Source organism: Falco peregrinus, chromosome 1 (assembly GCF_023634155.1).
Source record: "Falco peregrinus isolate bFalPer1 chromosome 1, bFalPer1.pri, whole genome shotgun sequence".
NCBI classification, from domain to species: Eukaryota; Metazoa; Chordata; class Aves; order Falconiformes; family Falconidae; genus Falco; species Falco peregrinus.
Genome location: NC_073721.1, coordinates 93,843,241 through 93,863,833, shown reverse-complemented (window position 1 = coordinate 93,863,833; position 20,593 = coordinate 93,843,241). Strand labels below are relative to the sequence as shown.

The following is a 20,593-nucleotide window of genomic DNA, read 5'->3' as shown; positions in this document are numbered from 1 at the left end:
CACCAGGTGATAAAAATTAGAAGAGCAACTGACAAGTCTCACAGAAGTGCTGCTACTGTATTGGAGAAAGAGGGATTTGCAAGGGGAAAGTTTATACTAATTAAAATACAAACATTTGGATCACAAGGAAAGGAAAGACCTTTTTTTTTATTTTTAACAGGAGTAAGTGTGAAAGTTGGGGAGGAGAAAAGAGATGAAGACCACACAAACTGGTTGCAAGTTGGAAGACAGTGTTAGAATGCCCCTGCTTAAGTAACTTTTCCCTCCACAAAAGTCTTGGCAGGCTTTCTCCACTGTGAGGCTGTATTTATACTTGTAAATTAAACATATCTGGAAATCTTCTTGGACACAAAGAGCAACTGGCATGAAATGCCCCACATCTACGCTAGTAAATTCTCTTTATCTTCCAAAACAAGGCAGTAGGACAGAAACTGCTGGAGAAATGACCTTAGAAGGAGTCCTCACATAAGGCTGGGAAGATGCCTAGGAGAGCGGTGGTTGTCAGAGGTCAAATCCAGGCCAGGAACTGTTGTCACAGTAACTAATACAGACAAGTACACTTCACTGAATTTACTGCTATCGACATAGCTTAAGACTCCTACAGTTATTCTGACTTCCTTAAACGGGTTGAGTATGATGAAAAAGCTTCCCAGGTCTGCCTCCCTCAAAATAACTGGGTTTGGTTCTTTCTTAAATAATAAGACTATGTCAAAAGCAACAGCAGCATAAAGCTAACCAGAATTGGGTTTTGCTTAGGTGGAATTACTGGAAGAATTGTCAAGGATAGAATCTGTAGGTGCTAAAAATAAAGGGAAACGGGAGGATGAAGTGGGTGAAGGGAACCAGGCACTGGGATTGGTAAGGAACAGTTAATCACAAAGCTGAAGGAGAATAAAGGAGGAAAGAAAAGAAATGTCAGTTTTGAAGGCAATTAGGAGGCGACTGGAAAACTAATATACATAAAGCTTTTGTCATAACCCTTATGTTATCTGTTTCATCTCTTGAAGTTCTACAGAACTAGATTTGACTGATTTCAGCATCCTTGTGTTTGGTGCACTTCTTCAAGCACTTTGGCCTAGTGTGGAACTCCTATCTGAATTTATTATGGGAGTAAAGCTTTAAAATCAGGAACTGCAGGAGCTGCTTTGCTTAAAAAAGAAAAAGGGGGGGGGGGGCAAAAACAAATGAAAATAACCACCCAACCAAAAATACCACAGCAAAACCCAACCAACCAACCAAAAAAACCCCAACAAAAAAAAGCCCCCCAAAAACACAACAGCAAAACCCACATGATGGAACAATGACAAGATACACTTGCTTTTTAAGATAACTTTATGTTTTCAGTACAATGTAAACAAATGTTGGGGTTTTTTGGTGAAAGAAGCAAAAAGTAAGTTCAGGTACAAGTTGCTAATGTGCTGCAGCATTAAAGAGAATGAAATATTGTGTGCAGAGGCATCGTGTCTGTGAGCAAGGAGGTAGTAGTTCATTGTCCAAGATGGAATTAATGTATTTTACTTTCAGGAATATAGATTTCTGTAATATGGGCAGCAAAACTTCATTGGCTGGTATTCATTATATTTTCTCTCAATTAACTAGTGTGTTAACAAACCCCACCTTTTTTAAAAAAGAAGTTTTCTGTTAGAATTTAACAAATCAAATATGGATCAAAAACATAAGTCTTCATAACAATTTGTATTTTAAACATACTGAAATGGTCTAATTTTGTTTTTAGACTAAACCAACTGGTCAGATAGGAGAGGGAACATTTTCTGATATTCTGAAGACACAGTCTTTGGGATGGAAATTACTATGCCTGTAAACACATGAAGCCACATTTTGAAAGGTATGCATAATTCATCATAGTACTACAGAAAAAATCATTTAAATTTGGTGAGGAAATGTGAAATTAAGACTAAGTGAAGTTTTTTGAGTACATGTGTATTAAAAAGGTTTGCATGTAGTACATACAAAAAGGGGCCTCTGCTACTGATTGTGCCAGGCCTTCCCATTTGGGATTTGGGTTATTTCCTTAAGTATTCTAATTGATGTCATCCACTGTACTAAATTCTGCCTGGCCACTGGGTCCAGGGTGGAACAAGAAGTGTGAGGACAAAATAGTTGATTTCTGCTGTGCCAGATGCACTGAATATATGTGTGCTGTTTTCCTTTTTGCTGTAAATAATAATCGCAGGAAGAAGAAATGTGTCGGTCTTCCCCCTAGACAACACTTTTTTCAGTCTGTCTTTAAATATTGTTTTAATGCAGGTCAAAAACATGGTATTTATCTTTACTCCATGTATAGCATTAGTTCTACTTCATATTTGCATTTACGTTTAATTATATACATCAGCAAGATCTTACATGGTCACAAAATAGGTGCTTTTTACCAGTCAGGAAAACAGAGGAGAGGGCTGTGTGGAAGTAGACATAGACTTGACATTCTCCTCCAAATACGTAAGTGACAAACAGTGTCTTTTGGGTCACTGGTTTTGTATTCTCAGTTAAATTTATTAAGTTCCTAGTGAAATTGGTGGGAGTGATACATTTGTACATACAAAGTAAAATGGAACATTTTGCTCTTAGTTGAGATTTCACAATGTAACTCGGAGTTGCGAAGGCTGTAAATTAAAAACAAAAAAGATAATTCAAATATCTTCAACTAATGTAGCTTCTGATTCTCTTTTGTGTTATTAGAGAACTGTTGGTCCATTTGTACATTACCTACAACTGACCAAATTGTCCAATCAAAAGATTATTTAATTGCCTAACTATATCAAGGGCAGATAGTATACCAATTCAGTGGCAGGGCATAACAAGCAGACTCTTTTTTTCATGTAGCATGTTTAAAACATCTTTTAGGCCTTTAACCCTTTGATAATTGACCGACAAGGTCTGCTGATGAAATTAACTCTTTTAGCAGCAGGTAACAGTGTTTTAAGCAGAACCTGGATGTACAAGGTATTTCTCCTAGTTTCAAATTGGGAAATACTGTTTGGGTGTTTAGCTTTACATCTGACTGTGAAAAGGCCAATGTATCCTGTTCTGATCCATTAAGTAGTGTGCAAAGCTCTTTGTTTCCTGCTTCCTTTCCAGAGTTTCTGTAGTGTGTAGTGTTATTTTTTATTATAGTCTAGGAGGACAACATCATAATTAAACAACAGTTGAATAGTGTTTATTTTACATGTAAGAGGTTATTATCAAAACTTTATTTTACATGTTAAATTTGGCAGGGCTGGGTTGTCACTTTCGGCATCATGCTGAGCAGCAGTTGGAATGTATGCTACACTGGCGCAGAATAAACAGCATCATACATATAATGCAACACCAAATTCCTCCCAGATAGCTCCTTGGCATGGTAACTGATGTCTGGAGTGCAATACATTACTGCTTACTTGTTCGGGTAAGTCCAGCTACTCCAAGCTGCAAGAAGGAATAAAGCCATTTACTGATTACTGCTTTGCTCTACAAAGAAAGAAAGAAAGTAGGCAGACCATTTATTAGGTCCTGCACTTGAAAGTTCAATTACAGACTAAAGTGGAGTAGGTTCTGATAGTCTCATGGCAGGGAAGAAAGACAATTATAATCCAGTCCCTGACTGCAAGTCAGTCGTCGTCTTTTCTAATTCAATTTTAGTATGAAACAGGTGAATAATCTGAGAGAAATACTATCACTAAGGAGGTTGAATCTGCATCCTAATATCCTTATGTTGCATGAAGTTGTTTTGTAAGTATGGTGCTTTCATTTCTTTCTTCTTTATTCCTATATTTGCATGATATCCAGTAACTTTTGGGTCTAGAGGCAACCTGTAGGCACTTAATCAGCTCTTCATTCCAACAGAAAGAAAAAAAAAACCCAACAAATATGTTGAATTCTGAAGTCCTTATGCCTTTTTTATTAAGAAAATCTGATGTAGTGCTTGCTTTCGCTGGCACTTTTGCAAAAGACCAAAAATATTTCAACCTCAATATTAAAATTATAGACTAGATATATTTTAAGCATAGCTAAACTTCATATCATAATACGTATTAGTTGCTGGTGATTTCAACCTATGTCCCATATCCAGTGAGTGCTTTAACTGCACAACATCACGTCTACTGGAGACAGTATTTTGGTTAGGCACACTCAGAGCATATCTGCTGGAATAGGCTTTGGTGCTTCAAAGATCCTGGTTTGACTTGTCAGTTTGAACTAGGGATTGAGGCAGATTGGCAGTATCGCTTCATAGCCAGCTTTGCAGACACCCCTTTGCAAATAACAGAAGTTTAGAACTCTGAATTTGACAGCAGCTGAGCTATGAATTTGGGAAGAGATCAGCCAGTGACAAAGTTGGGTTCCTTAGCCTCATTAGGCACTTAATTGTCTTCTGGGGACATGTTCTGTCTCACAAAGAGGTCAGATTTCATGACAGCATTTACTGCATTACTGTGTGTTACACTTCATCACTATGTAGCAGCAGACATTTACTTCATTACTGAAATACTTGACACGAAACTTGTTGACTGCTCTAAAATATATTTTTCTGGCTCTTCAGGCTGTCTTACTCTTCTGCTCGAGGCTGTGGTACTGTGCTGTTATTGACAGGCCCATTTTCTCCAAATACATGAAAAGCCAGTAATCGTGTCGGCGGCTTAGCTTTCTGGAATTCTCAGCTTCAGCTGCTGTGCCGTTAACTAAGTGTAACCCAGATGGCCAGCCAGCTCCCCTAGCTCTTTCACACTGTCTGCAAACTGAATTGCAGCTTGTACGCTCCACCTTTTTCTGTCTGGGTTCATGGAACGTTGTGGAGAGGATGTGCTTTAGTACAATGATCTCACAAGAAAGCCTGAAGACCTAAAGATGTCTGTCTGCCTCTGCAGGGCAGTGAAATGGAGAACAAAGTGTCAGATGTATTATCATATCGTGATAATACTTAAAATTGCTGTTGTCAGCAAAGCACAGATTCTAGTCAGGTGCTCATCTCCAGGCAATAGAGCGCTGCTGGTGACCTAACTAGGAAGTACATTCATATGTAACGGCTTTCCTGTCTTTTATTGTAAGATTGTATCAGTTAGTTTACTGGAAGTTTCTTGATACTGAACAGTGTGATATGCCTGGAAAAGATGCCTTCAAATAACTTGACAGGGTAAATCAGTTAACTTTTGCAATGGATGATTTGGATAGTGTAAACTAAAACTATGACACCTCAGACCCACGTTGAAGAACTTCTATGAAAAAGTATCAATTAAAAATGAAAATGTCCACTTTAATACTGGTTAAACTATGTACTTTTTTCCTACGGTGTATACAAATCAACATGTAAATTTTATTTCTAGCTTAAAATCTTATTTGTTTCTTAAGTGATAAAAAAGCTGGCTCCCTTTCACTGATATATGAACTTACGGACATGAATATTCATGAGCTGATAAAAAGTATGTAGCATACGCTTAAGAAACACACAAACCCTCTTTGTGTAGAACACAAAGTGGAATTAATTATTTTTCACTTGGTTGTTCACCGTTACATATTATAAAAGTCATAGGGAAATTTTGTGCTGTACTGCCTTGCTTTCTGTTTCTTTCCAGTGCAATATACCCACTTGTTTAAGGTGTGGATGCATGCAGGTTTCTAGTGAGTCAGGCCCACAGCCATCTATTTCTACAGTCAAACTTTGGCTAAAAGCAGGGAAACGACATTGGCTGCAAAACACAAAATAATTACTTTATGTAACAAAAAATACAACTTGAATGGGGTTTTCGTTATGTCAGCACTGTAGTGATATAACAAGAAAAGTATTCCTATTTGTTTCAAAAACTACTGAATCAATGAATAATGTTCTCCAATTTTTATATCTAGTAAAAATGCCCTTTACCAAGTTTTTGCTATAAAATAACATTGTTCTCTGAGACCGCCTGTATTTAAAAATTCTGGAGCTGCTTGTTGGAGCAGGTTGGAGATTGTAAAGCTTAAGGAAGAGTTCCTACAAAGAACATTTAGAACAAAAGCTGATTTAAAGCCAAATCTCTTATAGACACCAAAGGAACTGGATACAGCAAATCAAGGGGTACTTACTTATAATGAAATACTAAAAGAGGATTTTTTTTCTGAATAGTTAAAAATTTGTAATATTTAAACAGTTGGGAGATTCATTTAAATAACTGAGCATGCAACTGGCGTTCAGTGTAACAGAATAGGTAAAAGACTTGACCCCAAACATTACGTTAGTGACACTGAGTATTCAGATCTCAAACAAAAGGAATAACCCCTTTCCTGACCTATATATAAAGTTGAGATTAAAATACAGTTGTTTGCGGATCACTGAAGCAGACATTAGTATTTGCTGGCTTTAATAAAACATTTTATTTTTCTAGGATAAATTGGTTAAGTTGTAAAGTCAGAGTAAGAGCATATAGGAAGGAGTCTTCATTGATAGTAAGTTAGTCTAGTGCGTTAAAAACAATCCTGTATCTTCTCCTTCCAGGAAAGATACTGTACTTTAGTTATGATAAACCAGAATGTTTAGGTTTGTTCTTTAAATGCCTTCTCTCTCTTTTTTTTTTTTTTTTAACCACAGAATATTTGCTTTCATTTGATTACATTTCTCAGTGTCTCATTCTTTTCACGTGAAAAAGCCTCTATATTAAGCGTTGTATACAGATGGAAATTAGTCTAATAGTTTAAGTATGTTCTGTTATGCTTCTTCTATTTTAAAATACAATTTTTATCAAATTCAGGTTTTCCATGTGAAGATTGTTTTCCCACACTTAGTTTTAAAAACCTTTTCTATGGCATGGTGAATCAGTTCAAAATGAAATCTGCGTTCAATTGTAATCTGAAGTGCTGCAGTTAGGGGTTATTGGAACATTAATCTGGGTTTACCTGAACTTCTTTAAATTGGTGGTGGTTCTTTATGGTCTGGATTCTGTGTGTGGATTTAGTTTCACATGATATAATGTCTTTTTTTCACCTTTTATAAGGTGGTGGCACAGGGGCTAGAGCTTGTTAAATCACAGAATAAAATGGGAAAATGAACAACAGATTCCTATGGAGAGTATAATAAATTTTAAAAAGTATTTTGATATTTTGAATTATTAGTATTTCATTTGTGTCAACGGTTTTGGATTTTTCAGAAATTAATTTTTGTGTTTCAAAGGAGATGTGTCAACACCACAATTTCCTATGGGGCAGAAATAGTTTTTATTTTCTTCCCCAGCCAACTCTACTTGTGGCTTATTGCAAAGTCAAGAAATGTAACTTGTGGCAGTCATTTCAAACAATAAATATGGCAAAGATTCCAAGTACGTAATTAAATTGGAAAATTAATCTTAGTTCTGAGCCAGAACACTTACTGACTGAGGATATCCAGAAAACAATGGCAAGTAGAAGGAGCTCCTTTTGAACTTTCAGCATTGTGATTTGAAGGAGTGCATTATTAATTTGTAAAACAATTAAATTTTTCATTGGCGATGATCTGTCACAAAACAGTTTTCAGAGTATACCAAAGGAGCTATATCTTGGATGATTTGGAGTCTTTTATAAATACCTACAGTGTATAGTAATGTGAATACTTCTTGTTTCCCAGCTACTCTGTATTTTGCAAAATTAAGTTTAATATAGGTGCAGAGCAATTTAAAAATACTTTAGGTTGGAAAACAAGAGGCAAGCTTGTACAAAGTTTTGTAATGAATCGAAACTTGAAGCAGAGGTTGACTGAAAGTGAATTTCTAATTTAACAAGGTGTATAGAGACACTTATGTAATTAGGAGAACAGTTCGCAGGTCATTTAATAACTGAAAAACAGTCTTGCCTTTTGTTTAAGCAAGAACAATTTGGTCATTTAAAATGATGAAAAAATTATTTCTCAGAGAGGTGGGGAAGATACCTCAAGCGAAAACAATTTTAGGCTCCAGTGCTGCTGCCTTATGATACATTTCATCATTAATTCCAAAAAAGGTTTTTCTAATGATAAATCTGGAAGTAGAAGAGCATCGGCCTCAGATTTTACTAGTGGCCTGTAATGAAAAAACAATTGAGCATGACTTCTTTTTGTGAAGGCCTGATTTCTTAAATATTAGTAATAATCCCAGTTGGTTTGAATAGCTGCATTTTTATAAAATCTTTTCTACAATAAATGGCAAAAATCCTGATGTTGAAATACCATTTATCTCTACTGGGGTAATAATAGTACAATTCCCGATGTAAATGGTACTCTGTGTCAAGTACTTTCTTATCTAATCCTGCTCAGTGGATTACGCAGCTGACTGGAGGAGGACTGTAATCAGTTAGGAACACAAGTCCTGCTGGCCGCTAGGACTTGCAGCCTCAATGGGTTATTGTCCTGATCATCTCCTTCCTCCTCCCCAGCCAATTACTCATACTACTGTCATCAGGCAGATCAGTACCTGCTTTGTTTTTCAAAAATGCGATCATTTCTGCCTCCCTTGATGACGTTGCAGAGTTACATAAAGGCATTACAGCAAGATTAAAAGGCCTTTGGAGCCTATAAAAGAAAAAAGCTGAGTAGTTACGGAATGGCTCTGAAAAACAGATAAATTTTATAATAGTCGTTATTGCACAATGGCAATGGCAAGCTAAACTACATAGGTTAACCATTAATTTGCAAGTCAAATGTGAATCACAGTCATTTCAGTGTTGCAGTAATTTGAGGTGATTGAAATGAATCTTGAACCTTAAGGACAGATATGTTGTTTAGAGAAGAAATTAGATGTTTAGAAGTGAAATATTGCAGTTCTGTTAGAACTTGGGGAAATATACTAAGAAAGACATGCAGTAAAAGCTAAGGCAGATTACAGACTATTGAACTGACAGTTGTTAGCCGAGCTATTCTGGTGCATATTGAAATCTAAATTATGCCTGAAGTTGAGTGGAAAATGGATTAGAAAGCTAGCTATAAATGACAGAAATAGTATAATTGAAAAAGGTACTATCAATGCACTATTGGAAGCTGAAAAGTTGTTGGGTTTTTTATTTGTTGTTTGCTAAAAAGGACTTGTGCAAGTTCAAATTTAATTCTAGGAAGAAGAAAGCCATTACGGGGTGGGGGGATGAACTACATGTACCAGTTATGCAAATTTCTTGATTACATACATAGGTAAGAGACGTGGTTCAGCAACAGCTTTACAGTAAATGTATCGTACATTTATTTCAGGGTCATCTCTAAGCAGAGACATACACTTGTCTGGGCAGCAGACTGCTGCAGGCAGAAAAAAAGGTCATTGCTGAGATGCAGCTTTGCCGCTAGCAGAGCCCTGGAAGGCAGCAAGCAGGCAGCCCACGCTGCTGCCAGCACCCAAAGGAGCTGCAGTGCTTGCTGCGGGAAGCCCTCCTGGGAGGGAGTGGCCCTTGCAATCCTTTGGTCACCCTGGCGAAAGCAAAAGCAGAAAGCCTGGCCTCCCTTTCCTGAATTTTCCCTTTTCCGATACCTGTAGCTGTTGTCTCACCATGGTGGCAAAACTCGGGTTTTTTACTATGCTGTGGATAAGTTTGAAGAAAGTGTTAGTTTCTTTAAGTATGTTTTTGCAAGTAACTGGAAGCATAGATAATGTTTATCTTTTACTGAACTCTTCTCTCTGGTGTGTTTATAGTGGTACAGAAATGGGGTATTTCACAGAAACGTGAAACCAGAAAACATATTAATAAAGGTAATTAATTTTATGTGAGAATACTTAAAAGTGAAATATATCAACTCTGAGAAGGTAATGCTTCTTCATGAATAAAAGTACAGGTTTAAAGAAATATATAGACCTTGTCTCCAATACCATATTCCTGATCTAGAGGAGTGAACAAGCAAATTTGTTACTGGCTAAAAGCTGAAATGAATCAGATGCATTACAGCCTGCATATGTTCAGTCCAATCTAAAAAACTGTTCTTTATCTTCTTAATACATAATTTCCTCTCTGTGTTAACCTAGAAACAAGCAATGAGGTTCGCTTCTGCAGCTCGCTCTTTCTGCATTCAGTTCCTGCATATAGTGGATGTTATTCCTACGAAACAGCAGAAGGTACTAGCTTTCAGAAGATGTCTTCATTGAAATCTATTCTCCTGACAGTTTCAGAATGTTATTTCCCTATTGTCTGAAAAGCAAGGATTTCAAAGTTTAGTTTATGAAATTTTATTTTCTGGAGATAATTTTTTCTTTTAAGTCTTAGAAGTGTACAGGAGAAGCAATTACAAAGACAAGCCAAAACCACTTATTGTATCACTGCTAAACACAAGAACTCTAAGAAAATAACTTCATCCAGATGTCCTACTTAGCAGTCTTCCCTTCAGTTGTAGTCCATACACTTTTCAATTAACTCTTAGGTCTGTCTTTCAATGATGTACAGTATGGTATTTGCACGTTATAGGACACAGATATCTTCAAGCTCGGAGCTACTTGTTATTTTAATGCAGTTTTACTGCTATAATACTATGCCTGGGATTTCTGAAAGTTTATTCTTAAAGTAATCTGTGATTTATTTTATGATGCCATTTCACACATTTAAGGAAAATCTTTGCTTGAATATTTCAGTGTTTTTAATTTGTCAAAATACTTTCTTTACTTTTGCAGTTAAGAAATTTTGGACCTTGTAAGACTATCTATTCTAAGCAGCCACACATGGACTACGTATCCACACGCTGGTATGGAGCACCTGAATGCTTACTTAGAAATGGCTACTACAGTTACAAGATTGCTATAGGATGTGTTTTCTATGAAGTCACAAGGTACAGTGTTCAGTGGAGGGTTTTGCTTATTATTAATCAAGAAAATCAAAGGTAAATAACTGAAATAAGGAGCATGTGGTATGGGTAATACGATCTTGTTTCCATGGTTTTGTGGAAGCTTCTTCTGTGATTAGTTTGCAGGGTTCAAGAAGCAGTAATCCTGTCTTGTCTAGCACTCTCTTCACCCTATGGCAGGTTAGTTGTAAAGCAGTGGGATGTTCAAGGGTAAATAGTACCAACAAAACATTATTTACAAGGTAAATAACATTCTTGTACAGTTGGTTGTTTTGTTGTTTGGTCTTCACCCTGCCCCCCCTGGTTTGCTTCGTATTTTAATTTGGTTAAAAATTATTTTTTCTGCTTTATCTCTGGATAGAGTATAGCTCGTTTCCTCTCAATGAGCTTTACTAACAATTCTCAATCTTGTTAATGCACTTGATAGTTTTCTCTCTTTTTTTGACTTACTATTCTGCAAAACCAGAGGAGATTAGAGAAAACACTCTCTGATATACTACTTCGATTTATAATAGAGTGTTTTTAAGACCCTTGTGCCAGGACCTTATGGTGTCCTGGAATATTTAGAAGTTGGATTCCGATGAAGGAAGACTTCAGGAAAATTCAGATTAAAGTCCTTTAAGCTTTTCAGTGACGATGAAACTATAACTCAAAAAAATTGTTATGGTCTTCAAGAAAAAAGGAAAAATAACCACCATGAGTATTTCTCCATTATCTTTGTGCCCTAGCAACAGCGGCAGTTCTTCTTTATTCTCCTCCCACGCTGCTGTCTCTGATATGCAACCAGGAGTGATAACATTTGCTTTGCTTCTTTCCTCCTCCTCCACATGGCAAGTGCAGCTGCTGCCGTCACTATCACATTAAATGACAACCCTTATGCTTTGCCTGCTAACTTGTAGAAACAGTTCTGCTTCGGTCAGAAAACTGTTAACAGAAAAATCCCAAATGTGGCAGTTCTTTTGCAAAGTAAATTGGGACGAAAAGCTTTAAAAAATGCCATTTTTTCCATTTCAATTTGAATCAGGTGGGCTTTGAAGTTTGGCAAGAAAATTACATGCTGCAGACTTAAGTTTTCTTAGGGCAAAAAACCCTTAAAGATATGTCCTCATAATTTTAGCTTAATATAACAAATTTCATTCTTTGTAACCATTGCACATTTTCAGACACCTGATAAATGTGTTCAGAGAGAAATGAGGGATGTTTATTGGAAATTACCAAATTAAAAAAGATACAGTCTTGCCAAGCTAAAGGAAGTTATGGACAGGTTTGTTTCTTTTTAAGTATATCTTGCCATTTCTGCTGTTGCATGTTTGTGTAAACCTTTATGCTTTAACACCACAGTGCGTAAGAATTTTTAACTCTTCTACTCAGCTGTCCTTATCCTTCAGATCTTGGTCTTCCTCTTTCTGTTCATTACAAATTACGGTTCTTGGATTACATTTTTTTGTGGATTGCACAGTTGTTCTTCACTATGTTATAGTTTTACATTTAGAGACAGCACATTTTTGTAGATCACACACAAGCTATTCCCAGCTGCTTGTCTTGATATAACGGCACAACATCCATCAGATCTCTTTTTTCTCCTTCCTCTACTCGGGGCTTTATGACGACATAGAGAGAAGTGTGCAGGCAGCTGTTTGATTGAATTTGGGAACAGTTTAAAGAAGTTTCCCCTGTCCACAAAGAGGGCTGAGTGTTTTGCTTTCAGGAATCATGTGGTGCTACTGAAATGTTTCTTAAATTACAAGCTCAAGGAAATGTTCTGCTAAGGAACTTTTTCTCAAGGAAAAAAAACAACACATGTTTGCAAGAAACAAATGTTTGTGGACCTTATTTGTTAAGTTAAATTGCTCTGCTGTGCTAACAGTATTTTCAAGGACTTCAGGCAAGTTTTATATTAGCTGAGGATCAAGCTCAGGAATACAGTTCAAATTACCATCTTCCCAGTATTGCTGCTTGCAAAGAACCTGTGTGTTAGGAATGGAATGGTTTTTGTATATTTCTGTGTGCATACACCGCAAGAGGAGACTGCTTGACTCTGGCGTCTTAAAATGAGGAAAACACATTGTCTTCTGGGATTTGCCACTTGACTAGAAGAAAACACAGTCCTATATCCATTGCCTTTCATCACAGGGGATGTTCTTGTTACATATTTTATCCCAAAGCTGTGAGGAAAGGGTAACTACAGGTTTCTGTTTAATAACCCGAGCTACTCTTTCCATCCAAACATGCAGTTGTATTGATCTGCTGTTCACATATTATCCTTCAATGGTTGGTTGGTATTAAACTGTCCACAAATGAGTAATACTAAAATGTATCTTCCTTGTAACTGAAATTTTGTTAACCACAGTGGCAGCTATACCACTTAAACTAGTTTAAATGTGTCTTCTCTAGTGCTAATTGCATCTCTTACCTTGCGGTTTTCAGCCTTCTTTCCTGGACCTGAAGCTGGACCAAATTTCCAAAATCCATGATGTTATAGGCACTTCTGCTAACAAAACTCTCGACAGGTTCAAGTAGTAAGTATGCAGTCCCATAGTTATTAATCTCACTGTTTAAATATCCACAGTATAACTGTACAACTGTGTGCAATTTCTGATCAGGGAACCACAACAAAAATCTTGTTCTGTTGTGACATCTGCTGACCAAAGAGCAGTATCTTCTCTCCTCACCCAGAGACGTCGTGCATTCGTGATCCTTGTAGGCAGAGCAGAGGAAATCCGAACCTTACTTAGCCTTTTATTTCCATGGTATCTTTAGGGCCAATGACATAACTTGTTAGGAAAGAAAACATTTTTTTTCCAAGTATTACTTACTTGTACCTAATAAATGTTTACCTAAAGCAGATGAAAATAAATTCTTTTCCGTAAATTGTAATTCTCTCAGAATATGCATGAATAACTGTTTGTTCTCAACTTGCTTAACACAGGTCAAGGACTGCGAGTTTTGATTTCCCCTTTAAAAAAGGAAAAGGAATACCTCCTCTTGTGCACAGTTTGTCTCCCAAAGGCTTCTGTGTCCTGTATGCAATGATAAAATATGATCCTGATGAGAGAATTGCTGCCCATCAAGCATTACAGCACCCTTATTTTCAAGAACTCTGGCAAGTGACTTCAAATCACTTCATCCTTGAAGACTAAAATCAAAAAGGTGGGGGGAGCACTGTGTGTTTATTATTTAAAGTGGACTGAAATTAGGCTTGCTTACAGTGCTAGTACTTAGCTTGCAATACAATGAACCTAATTCAGTCAACATAATTCTTTGCAATGAGTCCAAACCTCACCTAAAGCACAACTGATGTTTTTCTCTTTTATTCTCCACTCCCACCCCCCAACTTTTTAGGGCAGCTGATAAACAAACTTTGGCCATGCACAGTAAATTAAGATTACTAGGAAATGCATCAGGCCAATTACCTCTGCATTCGTGGCAAATTTCAAAGACGGGTAATACTTAAGTGGAAGAATTGTCAGCACATTTAGAGAAAGTAATTTGTGTCACTGAGCTTGTTAGCTAGAAACAAATGTTTAACTTAAGCTGATTACTTGGATTTATTCAGTCTGCCTGGATACTGATCTTTATGGGCTGATGCAGCCCCCCCACCTCCTCCCAAAGCCCTGAAACACATGAGTTTGAGTTTAGAAGCCGTGATACCACATCATCCCTTCAGTAGACTCTTGTCATAGTTGCTATTACTTAAAGGGTCAGTTCCACGTTTTTCTTTTAAATATGGTCATCCTCTTTTTGCTGCCTTTAAGTTGAAGTTTTACAGATGAAGTTGTGGCAGAGACAGAAAATGTGCTTTTGTCTTTTCAGGCCTTCAGTCTACGTTTTGAGCAAGTAAGTTTATTTTTTTACATGTAGTTACCCTGTATTTAGATTATATCTGGGACAATCCTGAAGTTGTATTTGACACTGGAAATCAAAAAATTGAGATCTGATTAAAAAATCTAGCAAACTAAAACTTTGTTTATTTTCAAGCTATGTGAAAAATACTCAATGTATTCACTCTTAAGGGTTTGCTGTACTGGCAGGGTGAGGCAGAAGTTAGTACTACATGAAAAACTCCCAAATAATTTTTTTTTCTCAAAAAAACAAAACAGCAGAAAAAAACCCCCAAATTGTTTTCTGCTGTGCATTTAACCTTGAAAGCATGGACTCTCCTTCCACAGGAGCAGCCACTTTTCCCACCAGTTTAGTTCTGGGGTTCATCAGTGTAGGCTTTGTAAGAAGTTCCTTCAGGAAAAAAATCCAAGAAACATCAAGTGAGGCAGTAATTTAAAAAAAAAAAAATTAGCTGAAGTAGTATTTGGCTGAGTTATTTTTTTTTCTGATTATTTGGATTTTCTCTTGTAATTTTATTCCTTAAGGTGTTCTCAGAAAGTGAATCTTGTTTATTTCAAAATCATTCTCATAGGGAAGTCCAGAAAATGCCAAAACAAAACCATGGATGTCCTTGAGAATCACCAGAATTAAATCTTTCTGAGGTAGCCAGATTGACTTCCTGTCTTATTCCTACATGGCTTTCAGTTTTCCGGGCCCCTCAGGAAAGTGGTGAAACCCTTGTGTAACAGTCTGTTAGATCTGTTAGATCAAACGTCAAGGTATAGAGTTTGACTTGCTCATTAAAGTGCAATAGCAAAATGTGTTTTGCAGAGTGTATTTCAAACTTTTGTTGTCTCCTGAACAGTCTGAGAAACAGAAGGCACTTAAGTCTTCCCTGAAACATTTCCACTTACATGCTATAAAACGAAGAGGAGGAGGTTACTGACCACCTTGTAAAGTATTTGGAGTGCAAGGAAAAGGACAACTAAGATCTAACGAACGGAAGTGCCTTATTTTGTGTTTCTCTGACAATTTGTAGGAAAACCCCACAAGGTTATGAGGTCTGCTTACCTACCATTTTGGTATTCTGTTCCTGAAGGGTATCAATATTTAATTAAAGTGTTGTTCTGGCAGAGCATAGGGAGTACTCTGTATTGAACTTTCTAAGTATTTTTATCTTTTTAGTACCTGATGGAGGAGGACGTTGGTTAAAAATGACATGAAAGGATTCTTTCAGCTTCAGTATTAGGAATAGAATGTTATCTACAAAAGACACATTTTCATATTATATTTTAAATGACAGCTAACTTCTGTATATTTTTTAGATGTAAAAAATTTTTATTGTTCAGTCCACTCTGGAAAGTATTCACCTCCTGTATTCAATAACTTCACCTCCGGTTTTATCAAGAATGTGCAGATTATGCAGTCATATGAGATAGCTTGATTTTGATGCAGTTTCTGTAACTGCTAAATGTTTTTACATAACTATAATCTAGTTAAATGATAAAACAACTTTTTATCTAATTGAAAAGCAAATAAAATTTAGTCATAGTTTTCTTCAAGCCATTGATCTTAACATTAATCAAAACTTTCAAGTGACTAATATTGCAGCTAGTTGCTTGCAAGAGCAGTAAAGGCCCGTATCTTACCATGTTTCAGAAATTTACACAGGGATAAGCAGCAACAATTTAATATAATGTTACTGTTTCCTAGTGCTATACAAAGTAAGGACAAAAATGCCTTGTACTTTTTCTTTGAATTTGCAATTTGATACCACTGATTTTAAAATTTGGGATTTCCTAAAAATTTGCAGTAACTAATTTGCAATATTTAAATTTGGTCATGTGTTACAAAATAGTTTTGCTATTTAAAAAATGTGCAAGTCATTCTTAGCTGGGGGTTTTAAAATCTTGTGCCTACCAAGTACACATGCAGGATAAGTTTTGCAATTTTTTTTTTTGTTTTTTAATAGTTGCTAAAAGTTATTCTGCTCATAACTGGGAGGTGATCGACTTTTTTTCCAGTAATGAAACACCTCTGGGACTGCTGTTGTTCAGAATTTTCTGTGCAACAAAAAAGTGTAAAACAAGCAATGTGAAGGCAGGCGAGCGGCATGGTGTATTGGAGGTCACTGCTGCACGTGAGGCACTATGAAAAAACACACCGCGCAGCAGATCACGGTAAAGTTACTTAGCCACCCCTTAAGCATCAATTGGAGATTGATACTCTAAATCCAGACAGACATTTTATTCTAATCAGTTAAGATACAGCTTAATTAATGCAGTAAAATATGTGTTAACATAAAGATTTTACAAAAATACTAATAATCTAGAATAAAAGTTAGGCCCTTTATGCTCTCAGCTCTTCTTCTGGGATGTTATTGGGCTATGCGTTTGTGAAAATAATGACTCTTCTCATTCAAATAGAGCTTTTCCGGTTGGTGGCTTTTTTGTTGTGGTTTTTTGGTGGTTGGTTTTAAGAACTGGCATCTCAACACTTGTGGGATCCAGTTGTGACTGCATTGGATCCTATTCCTTGTTCTGCTGTTCAGCTTCTGGGTAACTTTGAGCATGCCCAAATTCTACATTGTAGCTTTTCAATGAGGGGAAGCTCATGAGACTCAAGTTCTTCATGAGTCTTTTTGAGATCTACTGTTTCAAAGCACCTATCTTATGTTTGTCTTCATGTTTTGAAGAAGGTGTTACTTTCATATACTGTGCTGAGGACCAACATGACGTTTACTAGCAGATTTTTTTAAAATGTGAAAATGTTAGCAGGCTAAATATTTGTGGTGCATACCATGGGAGTAATTTTTCAGTATTGATTCAAATTGGACTATCCAAGTTGAATTGCACCTGCATCATGGCCTACTGTATCTTTGCCCATTTTATTCTGTTTCTTTCTAGCAAACTCCCAGAATCTCAACAGCAAGAATGGAAAAAAATCCCAGCCCTGGCAAGAGTTCTTGTAAATTAAGGCCACAAACAAGGCTCTGCAGGGAAACCTGTATTGCTGCCGCTCCTCCTAGGTACGGCAGAGGAACAGCAGATTTCTCTTGCTAGGACTGAACAAATACATAAGCAGAATTTTAGTGGAGGAAGTGTTCTACACCAGTAGAGCAAGTACATCATAATAAAGGGAGAATTAAACGGCAGAACGTAATGGTATGGCTAACTGCTCTTTCTCCTTTTGTTGAAACCCATACTGGAGGGATGCTGTCTTTCCTCCAGTTCGGAGCAGACAATATGCTCCTGACCACGGTACCTTAAAAGTGCCGGGGGGTGGGTGTACATAGAGTGAGTGGCTGAGCTTTACTGCTGTTACAGTTAATCATCTCTCCACTTCATCATGCTTTCTTGTTACCAGCTCATACTGCTAGAACAGATAGAGAACTCCAGCAATAAAACAATCCAGTATTTGTTTGAATACCTAGCAAGAGATTTTTAGATATAGATATACACAAAATAAATAGGTATATAAACCTAGCACAGGTTTATACATATGTATGTGTATATATATAAAAGAAAGGTGTGATGCTAAGCTTAGGAAATGGAATTAAGGATGGCAAGTGTACAGGCAACACAGTGTAACAGTAAGTTCCAACTTCCTACCTTTGGAACTCCAAGCAGAAGGTGCCATGAGCTTCTCCAGCATTTTTTGCAGAGGAAGATGGTGAGTTGCTCGGTGCTAATATATTTGGACTTGAGCATGGTGTGCAGCAGTAAAAATGATGGTCTAAAAATAAGTAACTTTATCTGAGGGATCTTGCTTTCCTCAGTTATTAATCTCTTACAAGATTTAAAAAAAGGACAAATCCTACCACCCCGATTTGACTGATCATTCAGACTCTGAGCTCTCTTACCTAGCCTTATGCAGTAGGTCAAGGCACATGCTATCAAGAGTAAGTTTGTGATGGAGATAAATTAATTGTATTGGTACCCTCCCATCATCTTTTTCTGGAAATCTCAAACCACAGATAGTGAAGTTTACGTATTTGAACATTTCAACTAAAAAAAAAAAAAAAATCCCCTCAGATTGTGTCTGAAGAAGCTACTTTCTGTTTCCAAAAGTGTTACTGCAACTGTTTGCTTCTATAATTAATATATCAGGTAGGTAATTATTCTTACACCAAGGAAGTAGTTATTTCTTTAAAAAAGATGAAGTCAGAGTTTTTGGTAAGCTTTAACTTGGAGAGAAAAGGCTATCGTAGTAGTATCATGTATGTCGCCAGAAATTCAGACTGTTACAATGAAAAAGGCAATTTCACATTCAGCAGATTGTTCTTGCTATGAAAATAGGAAATTTGAAGTGAAGGACCACGTTGGAATTTTTCTTCATTTATTTTACACTTTCAGGTGGATCTTACACACAGTTCAGCATATATGGTGCTTCACAGGTATTTATTTCATAACAAGTTCTTTGCCATTATACCTCTGGAGACAAGCTGCACTTCTCTGGCTCTTGGATTAGTAGGCAAGCTTGAGTTTTCCCACCTGCTTCATAGTTGAAATACAGTCAACTTCAAACTACAGACTGGCGAGTGTTGTTTCTACCCTCATTCTTCCAGCTAAAATTCCATATTGAGATGACCTGTGTGGCACTCGCTTTTAAATTTATTTAATTTTTAACATGGTAGGAAAAACTTATTTAAGAGTTCTCCTATAGCTACAGCTCTTAAGTTCTTCCCAGGTAAGCGATTAGTATCCTTTTGCTTCCTAAAATATTTTTTTTTCCGTATGGAATAAAGGGTGGGATGGGCAGTTCAAGCTTCTAGATGATTGCCTAACAGTAAAGAGGCTGAAAAAAAAGAAAAGCCACGTGCGTTCCTTGTATGCCGTTGAACTGTGTGTGATTGTAGCAGGGCCGTTCTGCAGACGCGTGTGCCAGTAGCTGCTGTTCCTGCCCTAGTGCTGGACACTGTGGTCCTTTCTGTACTGGTTTTGTATTTCTCCAGCTGAAGGAAGTAAGTCTTTTAAAGTTATTACATATTTTCTGAACTGTTTCATTTTGACCTAGACCGTATGAAGCACTTAGTAGAAGTCGTCTACAGGGAGATAACTACACTAGATTTCGGTGACAAGGTTTATCTGCATTTTAACAGTTAAACCCCACTATGTTAATAAAACTTCTGAACAATAATCCTGCTCAGTTTCAGTATTTTCCCCATTCCTCGCCTTTAGAATGTAAGGAGGTAAGGATAATAGAGCTGTACTTTTTACAAAAGTAGACGATCTAATTGCCAGCTTGTAAATGTATCTGGCAGCTTTCTACATGCTAGCTGCATTACAAGAATAAGACTTAGTTATGAGTAACTGCTGCAGTTATTTCTCCCCAAATTTTCATTCATTTCCGGGAAAAAAAAAAACAAAAAAAACAAAACAACCAAAAAACTTCTTATGCTGGAAAACGTCTAAAGTTTACTTGCAATTTAAAAAATTCTATCCACTTCATTGCTGGAGAGCATTAATGTGTGCCCCCAGACAGAGCATGTGCACACCCGGGCAAGTTCCACATTCCCAGGCTAGCAGCCTCTGTTTCACTCTGCCTGCCTGATGCCTGGCTGCAAGATTCAGCAAAAGCCCATTTTATATAAATATTGCTATATAGGATAAAGGGAAAGGCATGGCAGATACTTCCATCCTCTGTCATTCTGGGGCTTGACACAGAGCAACATCTCCTGGGGTTTTTTTTTAATCACTGCAAGAACTACTGAAAACAATGTGAGTGTTCTGTTGCTGACTGATTAAAAGTAACGCGTGTTCAGGCACGCAGCATTTAAGCTATACACACACGGGGGCCTGTCTGTCTCTGTAACACTGAGCCGTTTAAGCGCACTGAATTATAAATGAGATGCCTGATGTAAGACAAACGAGTTGTCTCAAACACATCTGCTTCAATATATTGACCTAATTTTAGATTGTCGAGTCAGAAAGTGTGTACATCTACTACTGCTGGGTCTTTCATTTCACAACTCCCAAGACAATTATACAGGACTATGTGATTACAAAATCCTTGTCCCACAACGTTGGCTTGTCTGCAAGACTTCTGCTG

General features: G+C 37.0%; 1 protein-coding gene across 1 annotated transcript; it reads left to right on the top strand.

Annotated features, from left to right (window-relative positions):
- Positions 1–1,738: 1,738 nt before the first annotated feature.
- MOK (MOK protein kinase) lies at positions 1,739–20,139 on the top strand (the record flags this gene model as incomplete). Its single annotated transcript, XM_055816630.1, is given in 10 exon segments — positions 1,739–1,797; positions 1,799–1,846; positions 3,637–3,726; positions 5,341–5,411; positions 9,016–9,091; positions 9,593–9,671; positions 10,551–10,712; positions 13,148–13,239; positions 13,650–13,870; positions 16,567–20,139. Coding segments are annotated over 9 exon segments (888 nt in total), but the record flags the coding sequence as incomplete, so codon positions are not given.
- Between the last annotated feature and the right edge of the window lie 454 nt (positions 20,140–20,593).